Source organism: Salmo trutta, chromosome 35 (assembly GCF_901001165.1).
Source record: "Salmo trutta chromosome 35, fSalTru1.1, whole genome shotgun sequence".
NCBI classification, from domain to species: domain Eukaryota; kingdom Metazoa; phylum Chordata; class Actinopteri; order Salmoniformes; family Salmonidae; genus Salmo; species Salmo trutta.
In genome coordinates, this window is record NC_042991.1 from 5,524,395 (window position 1) to 5,539,021 (window position 14,627).

The window sequence follows — 14,627 nt, forward strand, 5'->3', positions numbered from 1 at the left end:
GCACAGAGACCATGTCAGGGTATATCAGGGAGTTGGTTAGTGTCTGTGAGACCATAGTCTCATGACTGGCTGCTGAGCAATGAAGTCAACCATGTTACCCACAGCAGACTCAGAACCCGTCCCTTTGTTCGTTGCGTTTGGAAACGGGGGTATGCACGACAATGGGCACTGTCGCGCTAATTAATTGGTTACTGCTAGCACCCACCCACACACACACGCACGCTTGCTTGCGCACACACACACGCACGCACGCACACGCGCACACACACACACACACACACGTATACATAAAACACATACAACATAACCATACACAGACAAAATTCCCTGGTTTCTATGGCAACATTTCAATATTGTGTCAGTGTTGTGCTCTCTCTCTCTCTCTCTCTCACTCTCTCTCTCTCTCTTTCTCTCTCTCTCGAAAAAGGGTTTTTGCATTCCAGCCACACCCATGACAATTTAAGAGCATCAACAGTGAAGTTCTTTTTTTATATTATAGGGACATTTTTATATAACCTATTTTGTTGTTGTAGTGGGGACAGTTACATGAGAACTTTAAAAAAAGTATACTTTAAGGAAAATGTTTACATATAATTGTTGTATTTATTTATATGTTTAGCTCACATAATTTAAAAGTATGCATTAGGTGTCTGTGATAGCGTAAACATGGCAAAAACAAATGTAGACATTAATAAATGCATTTTTATAGCTTCCCAAATATTTTTTTCATTGGTGGGGGGCTGCCAAAATTGAGGCATGGTTGCTTCGAAACTGCGCCCCCTGTCAGTTATTGAGTGTATATATACAGTGCTGTCAGAAAGTATTCACGCATTACTTTTCCCACATTTTGTTGTGTTACAAAGTGGTATGAATTAAATAGATTTAATTGTCATTTTTTGTCAACGATCTACACAAAATACTCTGTAATGTCAAAGTGTAAGAAAAATTCACCTTTGACAGCGATTACAACTGTGAGTCTTTCTAAGTAAGTCTGTAAGAGCATTGCACACCTGGATTATTCAATATTTGCATATTCTTCTTTAAATAATTCTTCAAGCTCTGTCAAGTTGGTTGTTGATCATTGCTAGAATGCCATTTTCAAGTCTTGCCAAATATTTTCTAGACAAATATTTTCTAGACATCCAATGTCATCTTGGTAAGCAACTCCCGTGTATATTTGGCCTTGTGTTTTAGATTTTTGTCCTGTTGAAAGGTGAATTTGTCTCCCAGTGTCTGTTGGAAAGCAGAACTGGGTTTTCCTTTAGGATTTCACCTGTGCTTAGCTCTATTCCATTTATTTTTTATAGTAAAACGTTCAAGTCCATGCCGAAGACAAGCATACACATAACATGATGCAGACACCACCATGCTTGAAAATATGAATAGTGGTACTCAGTGATGTGTCGTGATGGATTTGCCCCAAACACTTTGTATTCAGGAAATAAAGTTAATTTCATTTCCTTTCTTTTTTTGCAGTTTTACTTTAGTGCCTTTTTGCAAACAGGATGCATGTTTTGGAATATTATTTATTCTGTACAGGCTTCCTTCTTTTCATTCTGTCAGTTAGGTTAGTATTGTGGAGTAACTACAATGTTGTTGATCCATCCTCAGTTTTCTCCTATCACAACCATTAAACTCTCTAACTGTTTTAAAGTCCCCATTGGCCTCAAGGTGAAATCACTGAGCGGTTTCCTTCCTCTCCGGCAACTGAGTTAAGGACACCTGCATTTTTGAAGTGACTGGGTGTATTGATACGCCATCCAAAGTGTAATTCATAACTTCACCATGCTCAAAGGGTGGAGCAGTGGTCATAATTCACTGCATGTCAGAGCTAGAGCCATCACTATTTGACCCTGGTTTGATCCCGGGCTGTATCACAACCGGTTGTGACCGGGAGTCCCATAGGGCGGCGCACAATTGGCCCAGTGTCGTCCGGGTTAAGGGAGGGCTTGGCTGGTGTAGGCCGTCATTGTAAATAAGAATTTGTTCTTAACTGAATTGCCTAGTTAAAAAATGGGATATTCAACGCCTGCTTTTTACATTTTTTTGTAAATATTTGTATGAACATAACAAGATTCAACAACTGAGACATAAACTGAACAAATTCCACAGACTTGTGACTAGCATAAATGGAATAATGTGTCCCTGAACAAACAGGGGGTCAAAATCAAAAGTAACAGTCAGTATCTGGTGTGGCCACCAGCTGCATTAAGTACTGCAGTGCATCTCCTCCTCGTGGACTGCACCAGATTTGCCAGTTCTTGCTGTGAGATGTTACCCCACTCTTCCACCAAGGCACCTGCAAGTTCCCGGACATTTCTGGGGGGAATGGCCCTAGCCCTCACCCTCCGATCCAACAGGTCCCAGACGTGCTCAATGGGATTGAGACCTGGGCTCTTCGCTGGCCATGGCAGAACACTGACATTCCTGTTTTGCAGGAAATCATGCACAGAATGAGCAGTATGGCTGGTGGCATTGTCATGCTGGAGGGTCATGTCAGGATGAGCCTGCAGGAAGGGTACCACATGAGGGAGGAGGATGTCTTCCCTGTTACGCACAGCGTTGAGATTGCCTGCAATGACAACAAGCTCAGTTCGATGATGCTGTGACACACCGCCCCAGACCATGACGGACCCTCCACCTCCAAATCGTTCCCGCTCCAGAGTACAGGCCTCAGTGTAACACTCATTCCTTTGACGATAAACACAAATCCGACCATCACCCCTGGTGAGAAAAAAATGCGACTCGTCAGTGAAGAGCACTTTTTTCCAGTCCTGTCTGGTCCAGCGACGGTGGGTTTGTGCCCATAGGGACGTCGCTGCCGGTGGTTTCTGGTGAGGACCTGCCTTACAACAGGCCTACAAGCCCTCAGTCCAGCATCTCTCAGCCTATTGCGGACAGTCTGAGCACTGATGGAGGGATTGTGCATTCCTGGTGTAACACGGGCAGTTGTTGTTGCCATCCTGTACCTGTCCCGCAGGTGTGATGTTCGGATGTACCGATCCTGTCCGTCCTGTCTCACTGTAGCGCTGTCTTAGGTGTCTCACGGTACGGACATTGTCATTTATTGCCCTGGCCACATCTGCAGTCCTCATGCCTCCTTGCAGCATGCCTAATGCACGTTCACGCTGATGAGCAGGGACCCTGGGCATCTTTCTTTTGGTGTTTTTCAGAGTCAGTAGAAAGGCCTCTCTTGTGTCCTAAGTTTTCATAACTGTGACCTTAATTGCCTATCTGTAAGCTGTTAGTGTCTTAACGATCGTTCCACAGGTGCATCATCAATAATTGTCTATGGTTCATTGAACATGCATGGGAAACAATGTTTAAACCCTTTACAATGAAGAGCTGTGAAGTTATTTGGATTTTTACAAATTATCTTTGAAAAGACAGGGTCCTGAAAAAGGGACGTTTCTTTTTTTTCAGAGTTTAGTTATCTGCTTTTAGTAAGATTGAAGAACATAGTTTGATAAGGGAGATTTTATGACAGGGAATCTTTCCCCGTGGGCGTGGTTCTTCCAGGAGAGTTGGGAGTGGCCTAATGAAAAAGGGAAGGTATAAAGGAGGTCATAAATATGTGTGTGTGGATTCCTGCTGTAGCTGTCTAGCTGTCACCTCAACAACCCAGCAACAATCTAGTTATACAGTGTTACACCTGAGAAGCGCAGTGAATAACAGGTAACGTAACGTTGTATTCATTTATGTCTAGAGACTGAGTTTGAGATTGTATTGTCCCATTGGTTTAGAGCTCTTATCGTGTTTTTATTGTTTTACTGTACAGTGTGTTGCAATTTTAAATAAAGTTTAGCTCCAGCTGTGCAGAATCATATTTCATGATACATAGAAGGGGAAAGGGGATACCTAGTCAGTTGCACAACTGAATGCATTCAACCATAATGTGTTTTCCATATTTAACCCAACCCCTCTGAATCAGAGAGGTGCAGGGGGCTGCCTTAATCAACATCCATGTCATCAGCGCCCAGGGAGCATTTCATGTTGGGGGTTAACTGCATTTCTCAAGGGCAGAACGGCAGATTTTTCCACCTTGCCGGCTCAGAGATTTGAACCAGCGACCTTTCAGTTACTGGCCAATGTGCTTAACCGCTAGGCTAGTGAGGGAATATTCCAATTAAGTTATGGCTGATCTCTGACCTTGGTTAGCCCTCCCCAAAAGTTGGTGCTTGCTCTGCTCTGCAGCCGAGCCAATTTAGTCCTGGGCTAAAGGTTGATGTTATCCCACTTTAGAGTGTGCTATGCTGCAGTCCAAAAGTTCTCCTTTGTCAAACCAACCTTTTGCAGTGTGAAAAGTCCTGGCATATAGAGTGAAACTAACATAAATTTTGGCTGAATCAAAAAATGAATTGTGCAACACTTTCAATGAGAGAGATTAGACATGTTCAGCATGCTGTTTTTAAACATGTTTAAATTATTGTAAATAAATATTTGTGCTGATCTATGGAATGTTCAAAAGTAGCTACTGAGCAAAATAATATATATATATGACTATATATGTCATTCTGAATGACAAAGAATTATACAAAGCAAATATGTTAAACTGAATTGTTGCTTCTTATAGTAGCTGCTGAGAAAAGGTAATCAACTTATTTGGGCATGACTGCAGTTATGGTTTGGAGGCCTATTATGGGATGGTAGCCTATCTTATACTACGCATCCATATCATACTTGCGGTCATGTTATAGTCTATAAGACAAAGACAATGCACAGCAAATGCAAGACTAGTCTGAGGGCAGGTAATCAGGTTATGATGTAATTGGTGAGTAGCTATCTGTGGAATCTGCTGTGGCAGGAGGAGAGGACAGTCACTTGTGTGACTGTGGCAGAATGATTACAGACAACAGATTCACAGTTCCATACACATTCCTTACAAAGGGCTTTATTATGCAATAGATGCCATATTATGTCCATTTCCTCCAAGTATTACAATGGTCTTTAGGGTGGCCTTCTACCTTCATACTCTGTCTATGAGTAGTGTGGGACTTGGTCTACAATAATACAGAGATGTTGTGAGCCAATTTGAATTCACTAGGGAATGTTTCCAAACTCCAAACTTTTTTCTGAGCTATCAGTTGGTAACTTGAACTGAATGCCCGATGATCTGACAGTGGTGATTTGCTAGAGAGATTTTGTTTCTGCTGTTAGGGGACCATGGCTGCAACACTGCTTCCGTTTCTGATGAAGATAAAAAATCGTAGTGATGCTGTTCTCTCTTTACTTACAGATACTATGGAAGTAAGTACCTCACCTCCTCCAACCTCTACACTGACAACTAACGACTGAGAACTATCCCTGAAAGGAACTGTCTCAGTATTCTTGAAATATTGTGTGGAAATAGTCTGTCTGTGTGTCTGTATGCATGGGAGTGTGTGCATGAGTGTTGGTGCCAGTGTGCATGTGTGTATCTTTGACGGTGTGTGTGTGTATTAATCTTGACCCCCCCCCCAGCTCTCTGATGCTTTGTGTGGCTGTCCGTCCTCTGGTTATACCCCCCAGGGAAGCAACGGTATCTGGCCCAGTCAGAAGCAACCAGGGGGTCTTGTCTGGTCGACACAGCCTGGCCAACAGCCCACCCAACCCCAGGCCATGCCCTGCTTTCCTGGGCAGCCCAGCACCCCCTGCTGGCCTGGTCCACAACCATCCCAACAAGCCCCAGCTCCGGCTCAACCTCAGCCTATGCCCTGTTTTCCTGGGCAGCCCAACACCCCCTGCTGGCCTGGGCAACAGCCATCCCAAATAGCCCCAGCTCCAACCCAAAACTGGAACTGGCCTGGTCCGCAACCATCCCAACCAGCCCAAGCTCCATCCCTAAACTGGCCAGGTCCCCAACCACAACCACCCCAACCAGCCCCAGCCCATCCCTGCCAGCCATGCTGGCCTGGACCCCATCCCCAGCCTCCCCAATTCCAGCCTCAGCCTGCACCCCAGCCTATGCCCCAGCATTTTCAACCTCAAGGCCCAGCTCTGATTCAAGCCCAGGCCCAGGGCCCCAGTCAGCCTAGTGTCCCAGAGTGGCCAGTCCCAGGCCTTAGCCCAAGCATTAACCCAGGGTCTGGATGGCCATTAGGCCCTGGTCAGGACACAGATGGCTTCACACCTGCTCCACAGTGGAATCCGACACCAGCTGGACTGGTGAGAGACAAGGAGGGAGGGAAGGAGGTTTCCAAATCAAATGTTATTGGTCACATACACATGGTTAACAGATGTTAATGCGAGTGTAGCGAAATGCTTGTGCTTCTAGTTCCGACCACGCGGTAATATCTAACAAGTAATCTAACAATTTCACAACAGTGGATGTGGAAGGAAGGAGGAAATGTGCAATAAATTGTGTTGGTGTGAAGTCAGAGCCATATCCTAAATGTCAGTGTGTTGTGTTGGTGTATAGAGCGTGCCCTACAACCTGAACCTACAAAGAGGCATCTACGACAAGATGATGATCACCATCATGGGCCGGGTCAAACCAAATGCTAAGCAGTGAGTTCATCAACTACCATAGTCTACTATGGTCTTTGCTGTTTACTAGGATTAATAAGATCCCTGAGAGACCCAGTGTAAGCATTGGATGCTCTACACATCACTTGTATGTTACATGAACAACTGTTAACATACGTGTCATTTCGTAAAGTTGATTGTTCTGAGCATGTCGGCTGCCTTTGTCTGATGACGGTGGCTTGTGTTCACTGCCTAATGTCTTGACCTATCCTATTATCAATCTGAGCAATTAAACATCCTTTTCGATTCATTTTTTTTGGTTGTATCCCCCTCCAGGTTCACAGTCAACTTCCTGCGAGGTAAAGACATCGCCTTCCACCTCAACCCTCGGTTCAATGAGGGGGGCAAGAAGGCAGTGGTGAGGAACACCAAGGTGGGAGAGCGCTGGGGGAAGGAGGAGAGGCACACACAGGGAGGCTTCCCCTTCATGGCTGGACAGTCCTTCGAGGTCAGTGGGAATATTCATTACAGCAGTGCAACTCTAGCCCCTACTGTACTGACTAACAAAAGGAATATAGAGAAGTGTGTTTACTATCATTATTAAGCGTAGAACGATGGTTAGTTGTTTTTATTGATCTCTACTAGTTAAGGTTAGTACAGGGATAAAGTACTGTAACTAAAGTAGGTTATAGATCAGCACTGTGGGATATCCTCTCTCTGAAGCACTGTCTGGTGAAAGCTTTGGTTGAATGCAGAGTCTATGTACTGTTGAGTGTCCGAGAGGTAGTCAGATGTACCTTTCAGGGATCTTTATCGAACCAGGCTATTTTGCAAAGACAATCTGGTTTAAAGCTGCAACATGTCACTTTTGGGGCAACCCGACCAAATTCACATGTTATAGATCTGTCATTCTCATTGAAAGCAAGTCTCAGAAGCGGTAGATCTATGCACTATTTCTATGCTTTTAGTTCTAAAGTTTAGTTTTTTTTCTCGTATTTTGGCCTACTTTTGGTTTTGTATAGCAGCTTTAAACTGCTGAAAATACAATATTTTTGCTTTTTGAAAAGATATTTCACCGTGGTTTAGATACAGAGGTGGTCAGTGGCACCTTAATTGGGGAGAACGGCTCATAGTAATGAATGGAGCAGAGTCAATGGAATGGTATCGAACGCATCAAACACATGGTTTTCAACATTCCATTAGTTCCATTCCAGCCATTATAATGAGCCGTGCTCTTCTCAGCAGCCTCCTGTGTTAAGATGGTACAATGATTCTCTACACTATACTTGCTTGTTTTGTCACAAACTGAAATTAGGCAAACTATTAGAATTTTAGCAACCAGGAAATGACGGAGTGATTTCTGCACAGCGCATCTTTAAGAGTGTTCGTCTTTCCTTTCAGATGAAGATTCTGGTTACGTCTGGGGAGTTCAAGGTGGCTGTGAACGGAGCTCAGCTGTTTGAGTTCAAACACCGCGTCAGAGAACTCAACCAGATCGATCGCATCAACATCCTCCATGATGTCATCCTCATCTCCATCAACGAAGACACAATACCATGACATCAATATACAGTATATAACACCCAGCATAGGCTACATGCATAACATGGCATCAATCTGCATTTGTCTTTGCACCTGTTTTATGATGATGAGCTATACACTTAAACCACATTAATTCCCACTAACAAACACTCCATCTGCAAATGTGTGTAATGTTAAAGGCCTAAGAATTCAACAATGCCATTTAATTGTAATTCTTATATTTCATATAACTATTTTCTGTTGAATGTCTATATAAATCAACATACTTTATGACTTTGAACTGACTAAAGATATCAGTAGTTACAGAACGTCTCTATATGAGAGGATTCAGCGTCCTCAGCGGATTCAGCGTTTTGGAATCTAACCAGCTGGGTTAACTTTTGCCACTGTAAATAAGAAAATAAGTTGGTAGAGCATGGCGCTTGCAACACCAGGGTTGTGGGTTCAATTCCCATGGGGGATCAGTATGGTAAAAAAGTATGAAAAAGGTATGCACTCACTACTGTAAGTCGCTCTGGATAAGAGCGCCTGCTAAATGACTAAAATGTAAATGTAACATTTTATGAAATAAAACCATTAAATTGAATGAAGTTACATTTTAAATATTTTATTGTATCAGACCTCTCATACAACTGCAATATCAAGACAGGCTTGACAGTCAACTCAACACACACAAACAAATCACATTCACACACACAACACTCACAATGAAACCAGGGGAAAGAGAGACATTAAGCATAGATTCAAAAACAGGTAGAGTAAGACAAACAGTATGATCATTGAGAAAAGTCACAGTGCCATTGCACAATTACAGTGAACGTAAACATGTCTACCCTTGCCGTGCAAGCTACATTTTTTGGGAGAATTCAGTTAAAAGGATAAAACAGGCATAAAGGATTTATGGCCACTATTTTCTTAGGGAAAACCCATGTCATTTTCTCCCCTCAACAGTGGATAGGACATGACATTCGCCCACAGTGCAGTCCCAGCATTCATTCATTTTCCTTCATTCATTCATTCATTCATTCCTATCATCATTACTCCCTTCATTAATCCCTACATCCATTCAAAATCAAATAAAAATCTAATCAGAGTTTATTTGTTACGTGCAAGGATAAAGCAGGTGTAAAAAGTACAGTGAAACAACTGCTTACAAGTTCTTCCTCAACGTTGCAATAATACTGAGTCATATAAAAGAAATACACACAAGACATTTTTAAAAGTACACATGAGAATCTTAAATGTAATTCATTCTTAACAACTAATTTGTCTATCGTCACTTTATTTAATGTTTTTTTGCAATTTTATTCACTTTTCTATGAGGAAGTGTCTGGTTCTCATTGTCCTTATGATTTGTTGATTACCGAGCGATTCCCGTCTGTGTGTATTTTCATATGTGTAGTATGCATTTAATTCATATACATGTCTGCTTGTATGCATCTTCTGTGTATGTATCCTTTTTAGATCTTGTTGTCCAGTCTCTTCTCCACTGACTTTAGTAAGAGCTCAGAATACTGCTGCAGGAGAGCCAATGTCCTGTCCCCCTCACCTTTGACCCCTACCTCCCCTCTCATTGCTACCTCCCCCCTGAGCCCTTTACTTCTATGTACAAGGTGTGGCAGGGAGTCTAGTTCAGTCTTCACTGTTCCCAGAGCCTCAAACAGAACCGTCTCCATCTCCTGCTGCTCTGCATTGACCTCTGACCCACTGCTCAGCACCTGGAGAGAAACATGACATACTTTACTGTAAATACACAAGGTATAAACACACACAGATGCACACCCACACACCGAATACAACAGGTGTAGACTTTACAGTGAAATGCTTATTTACAAGCCCTTAACCAACAATGCAGTTTTAAGAAAAATAAGAGTTAAGAAAAATATTTACTAAATAAAAGTAAAACAATTTAAAAAAGCAACAATAAAGAGGCTATCTACAAGGGGTACCGGTTCCCGAATCAATGTGCGTGGGTACAGGTTAGTCGAGGTAATATGTACATGTAGGTAGGGGTAAAGTGACTATGCATAGATAACCAGAGAGTAGCAGCAGCTTAAAAGAGGGGGTGGCGGGGGACAATGCAAAAAGTCTGGGTAGCCATTTGATTAGCTGTTCGGGAGTCTTATGGTTTGGGGGTAGAAGCTGTTAAGAAGCCTTTTGGACCTAGACTTGGCGCTCCGGTACCGCTTGCCGTGCGGTAGCAGAGAAAACAGTCTATGACTAGGGTGACTGGCGTCTTTGGCAATTTTTAGGGCCTTTCCTCTGACACTGCCTGGTATAGAGGTCCTGGATGGCAGAAGTCTTGGCCCCAGTGATGTACTGGGCCGTACGCACTACCCTCTGTAGTGCCTTGAGGTCGGAGGCCGAGCAGTTGCCATACCAGGCAGCGATGCAACCAGTCAGGATGCTCTTGATGGTGCAGCTGTAGAACGTTTTGAGGATCTGAGGACCCATGCCAAATCTTTTCAGTCTCCTGAGGGGAAATAGTTGTGCCCTCTTCACGACTGTCTTGGTGTGTTTGGACCATGATAGTTTGGAGAATGGGGGAATGCTCGGCCCTCCTTTTCCTGTTGTATACAAATCATCTCTTTTGTCCTGATCATATTGAGGGAAAGGTTGTTGTCCTGGCACCACACTTTCTGGTCATTGATCTCCTCCATATAGGCTCTCATTGTCATTGATGATCAGGCCTACCACCGTTGTGTTGACGGAAAACTTAGAGGGTGTTGGAGTCGTGCTAGGCCACGCAGTCATGGGTGAACGAGTACAGGAGGGGACTAAGCACGCACCCCTGAGGGGCCCCCGCGTTGAGGATCAGCATGGCAGATGTGTTGTTCCCTACCCTTACCACCTGGGGGCAGCCCGTCAGGAAGTCCAGGATCCAGTTGCAGAGGGATGTGTTTAGTCCCAGAGTCCTTAGCTTAGTGATGAGCTTTGAGGGCATATGGTGTTGAATGCTGAGCTGTAGTCAATGAACAGCATTCTGACGTAAGTGTTCCTTTTGTCCAGGTGGGAAAGGGCAGTGTTGAGTGCAATAGAGATTGCGTCATCTGGATCTGTTGGGGCGGTATGCAAATTGGAGTGGGTCTAGGGTTTCTGGGATGATGGTGTTGATGTGAGCAATGACTAGCCTTTCAAAGCACTGCAGGTTACAGACGTAAAGGTCGGTAGTCATTTAGGCAGGTTACCTTGGTGTTCTTGGGCACAGGGACTATGGTGGTCTGCTTGAAACATGTAGGTATTACAGACTCAGCCAGGGACAGGTTGAAAATGTCAGTGAAGACACTTGCCAGTTGGTCAGCGCATGCTCGGAGTACACGTGCTGGTAATCCGTCTGGCCCTGCGGCCTTGTGAACGTTGACCAGTTTAAAGGTCTTACTCACATCTGCTATGGCGAGCATGATCACACAGTTGTCCGGAACAGCTGGTGCTCCCATGCATGCTTCAGAGTTGCTTGACTCGAAGCGCACATAGAATTCATTTAGCTTGTCTGGTAGGCTTGTGTCATTCCACAGCTCGTGGCTGGGCATCCCTTTGTAGTCCATAATAATGTGCAAGCCCTGCCACATCCGACGAGCGTTGGAGACGGTGTAGTAGGATTCAATCGTAGTCCTGTATTTATGCTTTGCCTGTTTCATGGTTCATCTGATTGCATAGTGGGATTTCTTATAAGCGTCCGGGTTAGAGTCCGCTCCTTGAAAGCGGTAGCTCAACCCTTTAGCTCAGTGCAGATGTTGCCTGTAATCCATTGCTTCTGGCTGGGGAATGTATGTATGGTCACTGTGGGGACAACGTCATCGATGCACTTATTGATGAAGCCGGTGACTGATGTGGTATACTCCTCAATGCCATCGGATGAGTCCCGGAACATTTTCCAGTCTGTGCTAGCAAAACAGTCCTGTAGCTTAGCATCTGCATCATCTGACCCCTTCCGTATTGAGCGAGTCACTGGTACTTCCTGCTTTAGTTTTTGCTTGTAAGCAGGAATCAGGCCGTAGAATTATGTTCAGACTTGGCGAATGGAGGGCGAGGGAGAACTTTGTATGCGTCTCTGTGTGTGGAGTAAAGGTTGTCTAGAGCAGTGATTTTCAACTGGGGGGGAGTCGCAACTGACTTTACACAACGTTACCGCTATATACAGGCATGCGTGCACTGCATGGCTTATTGTTGCTGACTTTACACGTGCAGCGCGTCCGCAGTAATGAAATGGCTAGCTACGTTCGGACTCAAGAGGGTTTTCACGCTGAACACACTCACTGACCAATACAATAATGTTCTCAGCCCACACGCACACACTGATACAATAAAAATGTCATTCTGCAACATTGTTTTGTTTTAAAATGTGACACGTCCAATCAAATAATACAGATATTTTTGGACAGCTAGCTTGGTTGACAGCTAACGATGCAGATGTGCAGGCATTGCACATGTGTATAGTTAGCTGTCACTTATGTCATGTAGGCTAGCTGTCGGAGTAAAATCATGGACAAGTTTTTTTTAAACGTGCAGCTCCCTCTTCATCTACTGCTGCTTCCAATGTCAACAACCAGGCAGACAACCCAATCCCTTTCAAGAAGAGAAAATACTACCACTGACTCATAAAAATGCAAATCAATTTATAACATTTTTGACATGCGTTTTTCTGGATATTTTTGTTGTTATTCTGTCTCTCACTGTTCAAATAAACCTGCCATTAAAATGATAGACTGATCCTTTCTTTGTCAGTGGACAAACGTACAAAATCAGCAGGGGATCAAATACTTTTTCCCCCCACTATATAGAAGACAGGCAGGGTGAATTTAGACCGCTGTGCGTCGTATGCAATGAGCTGTTAGCTAATGTGAGCATGAAACCCTCCAAAATGAAAAGGCATCTGGACACCAAGCATCCAAGCTGAATTGCACACCACCACCACTGCAGAGTCTGTCTTTAACACGATGGATATGTACCTGGGCTTCGTGGGACTGGCCTGGGATGGGTGCGTCGGTGTGACCACTGATGGGGCAGCTGCCATGACGGTAAAGCACTCCGGAGTAGTAAAGCGGATCCTGGAGAGAGCACCGAGTGCGACGTGGAACCACTGCTTCCTACACAGGAGGCATTGGCAGTGAAGGACATGGTGCCTGAGCTCCACGCCACTCTCCAGGATGTGATCAAGTGTGTCAACTATATCAAAAAGAGTTCCACGAAAAGCAGGTGTTTCCAGGCCTTCTAAAGGGATATGGGGAGCGAGCACGAGCAGGTGCTTTATCATGCATAGGTCTGCTGCCTACCTGCCGGATATGTTTGATCATCTGAATTCGCACAATGTGTCAAAGAAAGGGACGGGGGCACAATCGATTTGAACAGAGGGACAAAGTGGATGCCTTCAAGATGAAGCTCACCGTTTGGGCAAATCATGTTTCTAAAGGGAGCATTAACATGTTTCTCAATGCTGATTCTGAGATTCAGAATCTGATCAACAAAGCGCACGGCAACACACTGAAAAATCCTGTTAAACGGCATCTTGTTAAGCTGCAGGGAAAGTTTTGCGACTACTTCCCGGAGGAGAACAGAAGACAAGACGACTGGATACCGGACCCCTTTCGAGTGGAGATGGGAAGCGTCCCGTTGCCAAGCAACGAAGATGATCAGCTGGTGGAGCTGTCCTTTTATAAAAGACTGAGCATGCGCTTCCTGGAAATGACACTGCCAAAGTTCAGGTGCAGCTTAGTGGGAGAGTGTCCTGCTCTCGCCTGTCATGCAAATTAGAATCATGCTACCGTTCAGCACTACCTATCTGTGTGAAAGGGGCTTCGCTGAAAACTAAAAGCAGAAATAAACTGGACAGCCAGCATGAGCTCGAAGTTGGCCTGTCAACCATCACCCCAGACTTCAATAAACTTATCAAACTGAAGAAACACCCCCCATTTTCCCACTGACAAGCCACACACACACAATAAATAAACAAACAGGTAAATTAGTTATTGTTCAGTATGTTAATTATTATTGTTAATTAATTCTGACATTCATATTATATTTTATTGAACTGGTTAAAAACTTACATCTATAAAAATACTTTTGAAGGTTGTGAAACTATTCATACAGTCCATAATATTGGGTAGCGACTCAATTGTCATTGTCAATTTTGGGTCCCCAAGCAAAACCAGTTGAGAACCACTGGTCTACAGATTTTTTCCCTCTTGTTGCACATGTAACATGCTGGTAGAAATGAGGTAAAACAGATAAGTTTCCCTGCATTAAAGTCCCAAGTCACTAGAAGTACAGCCTCTGGATGAGCATTTTGTTGATCGCTTATGGCTTTATACAACTCGTTGAGTGCGGTCTTAGTTCCAGCATCGGTTTGTGGTGGTAAACAGATAGCTACGAAAAATAAGGATGAAAATTCTTGGTAAATAATGTGGCTTACAGCTTATCATGAGATACTCTACCTCAGGCGAGCAAAACCTTGAGACGTCCTTAATATTTGATTTCGCACACCAGCTGTTATTTACAAATAGACACAGACCGCCGCCCCTTGTCTTACCGGAGGCAGCTGTTCTATCTTACCGATGCACGGAAAACCTAGCCAGTTGTATATTATCCATGTTGTTGTTCAGCCACGACTCAGAGAAATGTAAGATATTACAGTTTTTAATGTC

The 14,627-nt window shown here is 44.0% G+C and overlaps 2 protein-coding genes across 5 annotated transcripts in view; one reads left to right on the forward strand and one right to left on the reverse strand.

Annotated features, from left to right (window-relative positions):
* Positions 1 to 3,601: 3,601 nt before the first annotated feature.
* LOC115174489 (galectin-3) lies at positions 3,602 to 8,572 on the forward strand. 2 transcript variants are annotated; one of them, XM_029733063.1, is made up of 6 exons: positions 3,602 to 3,675; positions 5,237 to 5,247; positions 5,509 to 6,144; positions 6,398 to 6,486; positions 6,781 to 6,952; positions 7,846 to 8,572. In XM_029733063.1, exons 2-6 carry the CDS (start codon positions 5,242 to 5,244, stop codon positions 8,002 to 8,004), a joined length of 1,062 nt encoding a protein of 353 aa, XP_029588923.1. In that variant the 5' UTR covers positions 3,602 to 3,675; positions 5,237 to 5,241; the 3' UTR covers positions 8,005 to 8,572. The 2 variants fall into 2 exon arrangements, with proteins under 2 accessions (XP_029588923.1, XP_029588922.1); XM_029733062.1 differs by lacking the exon at positions 3,602 to 3,675 and having other exon boundaries at positions 5,162 to 5,247.
* The window catches only part of LOC115174488 (mitogen-activated protein kinase-binding protein 1), a 45,279-nt gene continuing 39,224 nt past the window's right edge, over positions 8,573 to 14,627 (reverse strand). For all 3 annotated transcript variants that reach the window (XM_029733061.1, XM_029733060.1, XM_029733059.1), the window contains one exon: positions 8,573 to 9,704. In XM_029733061.1, coding sequence (XP_029588921.1) covers positions 9,447 to 9,704 — 258 coding nt within the window. In that variant the 3' untranslated portion in view covers positions 8,573 to 9,446. The remainder of the gene's footprint in view (positions 9,705 to 14,627) is intronic.

Bases quoted from the DNA above. Each gene is read 5' to 3' on its own strand.
- LOC115174489 (XM_029733062.1), top strand. From the start codon at position 5,164: ATGGCTGCAACACTGCTTCCGTTTCTGATGAAGATAAAAAATCGTAGT. The intron at 5,248-5,508 runs GTAAGTACCTCA...TATACCCCCCAG, and splicing joins TACTTACAGATACTATGGAA to GGAAGCAACGGTATCTGGCC. The intron at 6,953-7,845 runs GTCAGTGGGAAT...CTTTCCTTTCAG, and splicing joins TGGCTGGACAGTCCTTCGAG to ATGAAGATTCTGGTTACGTC.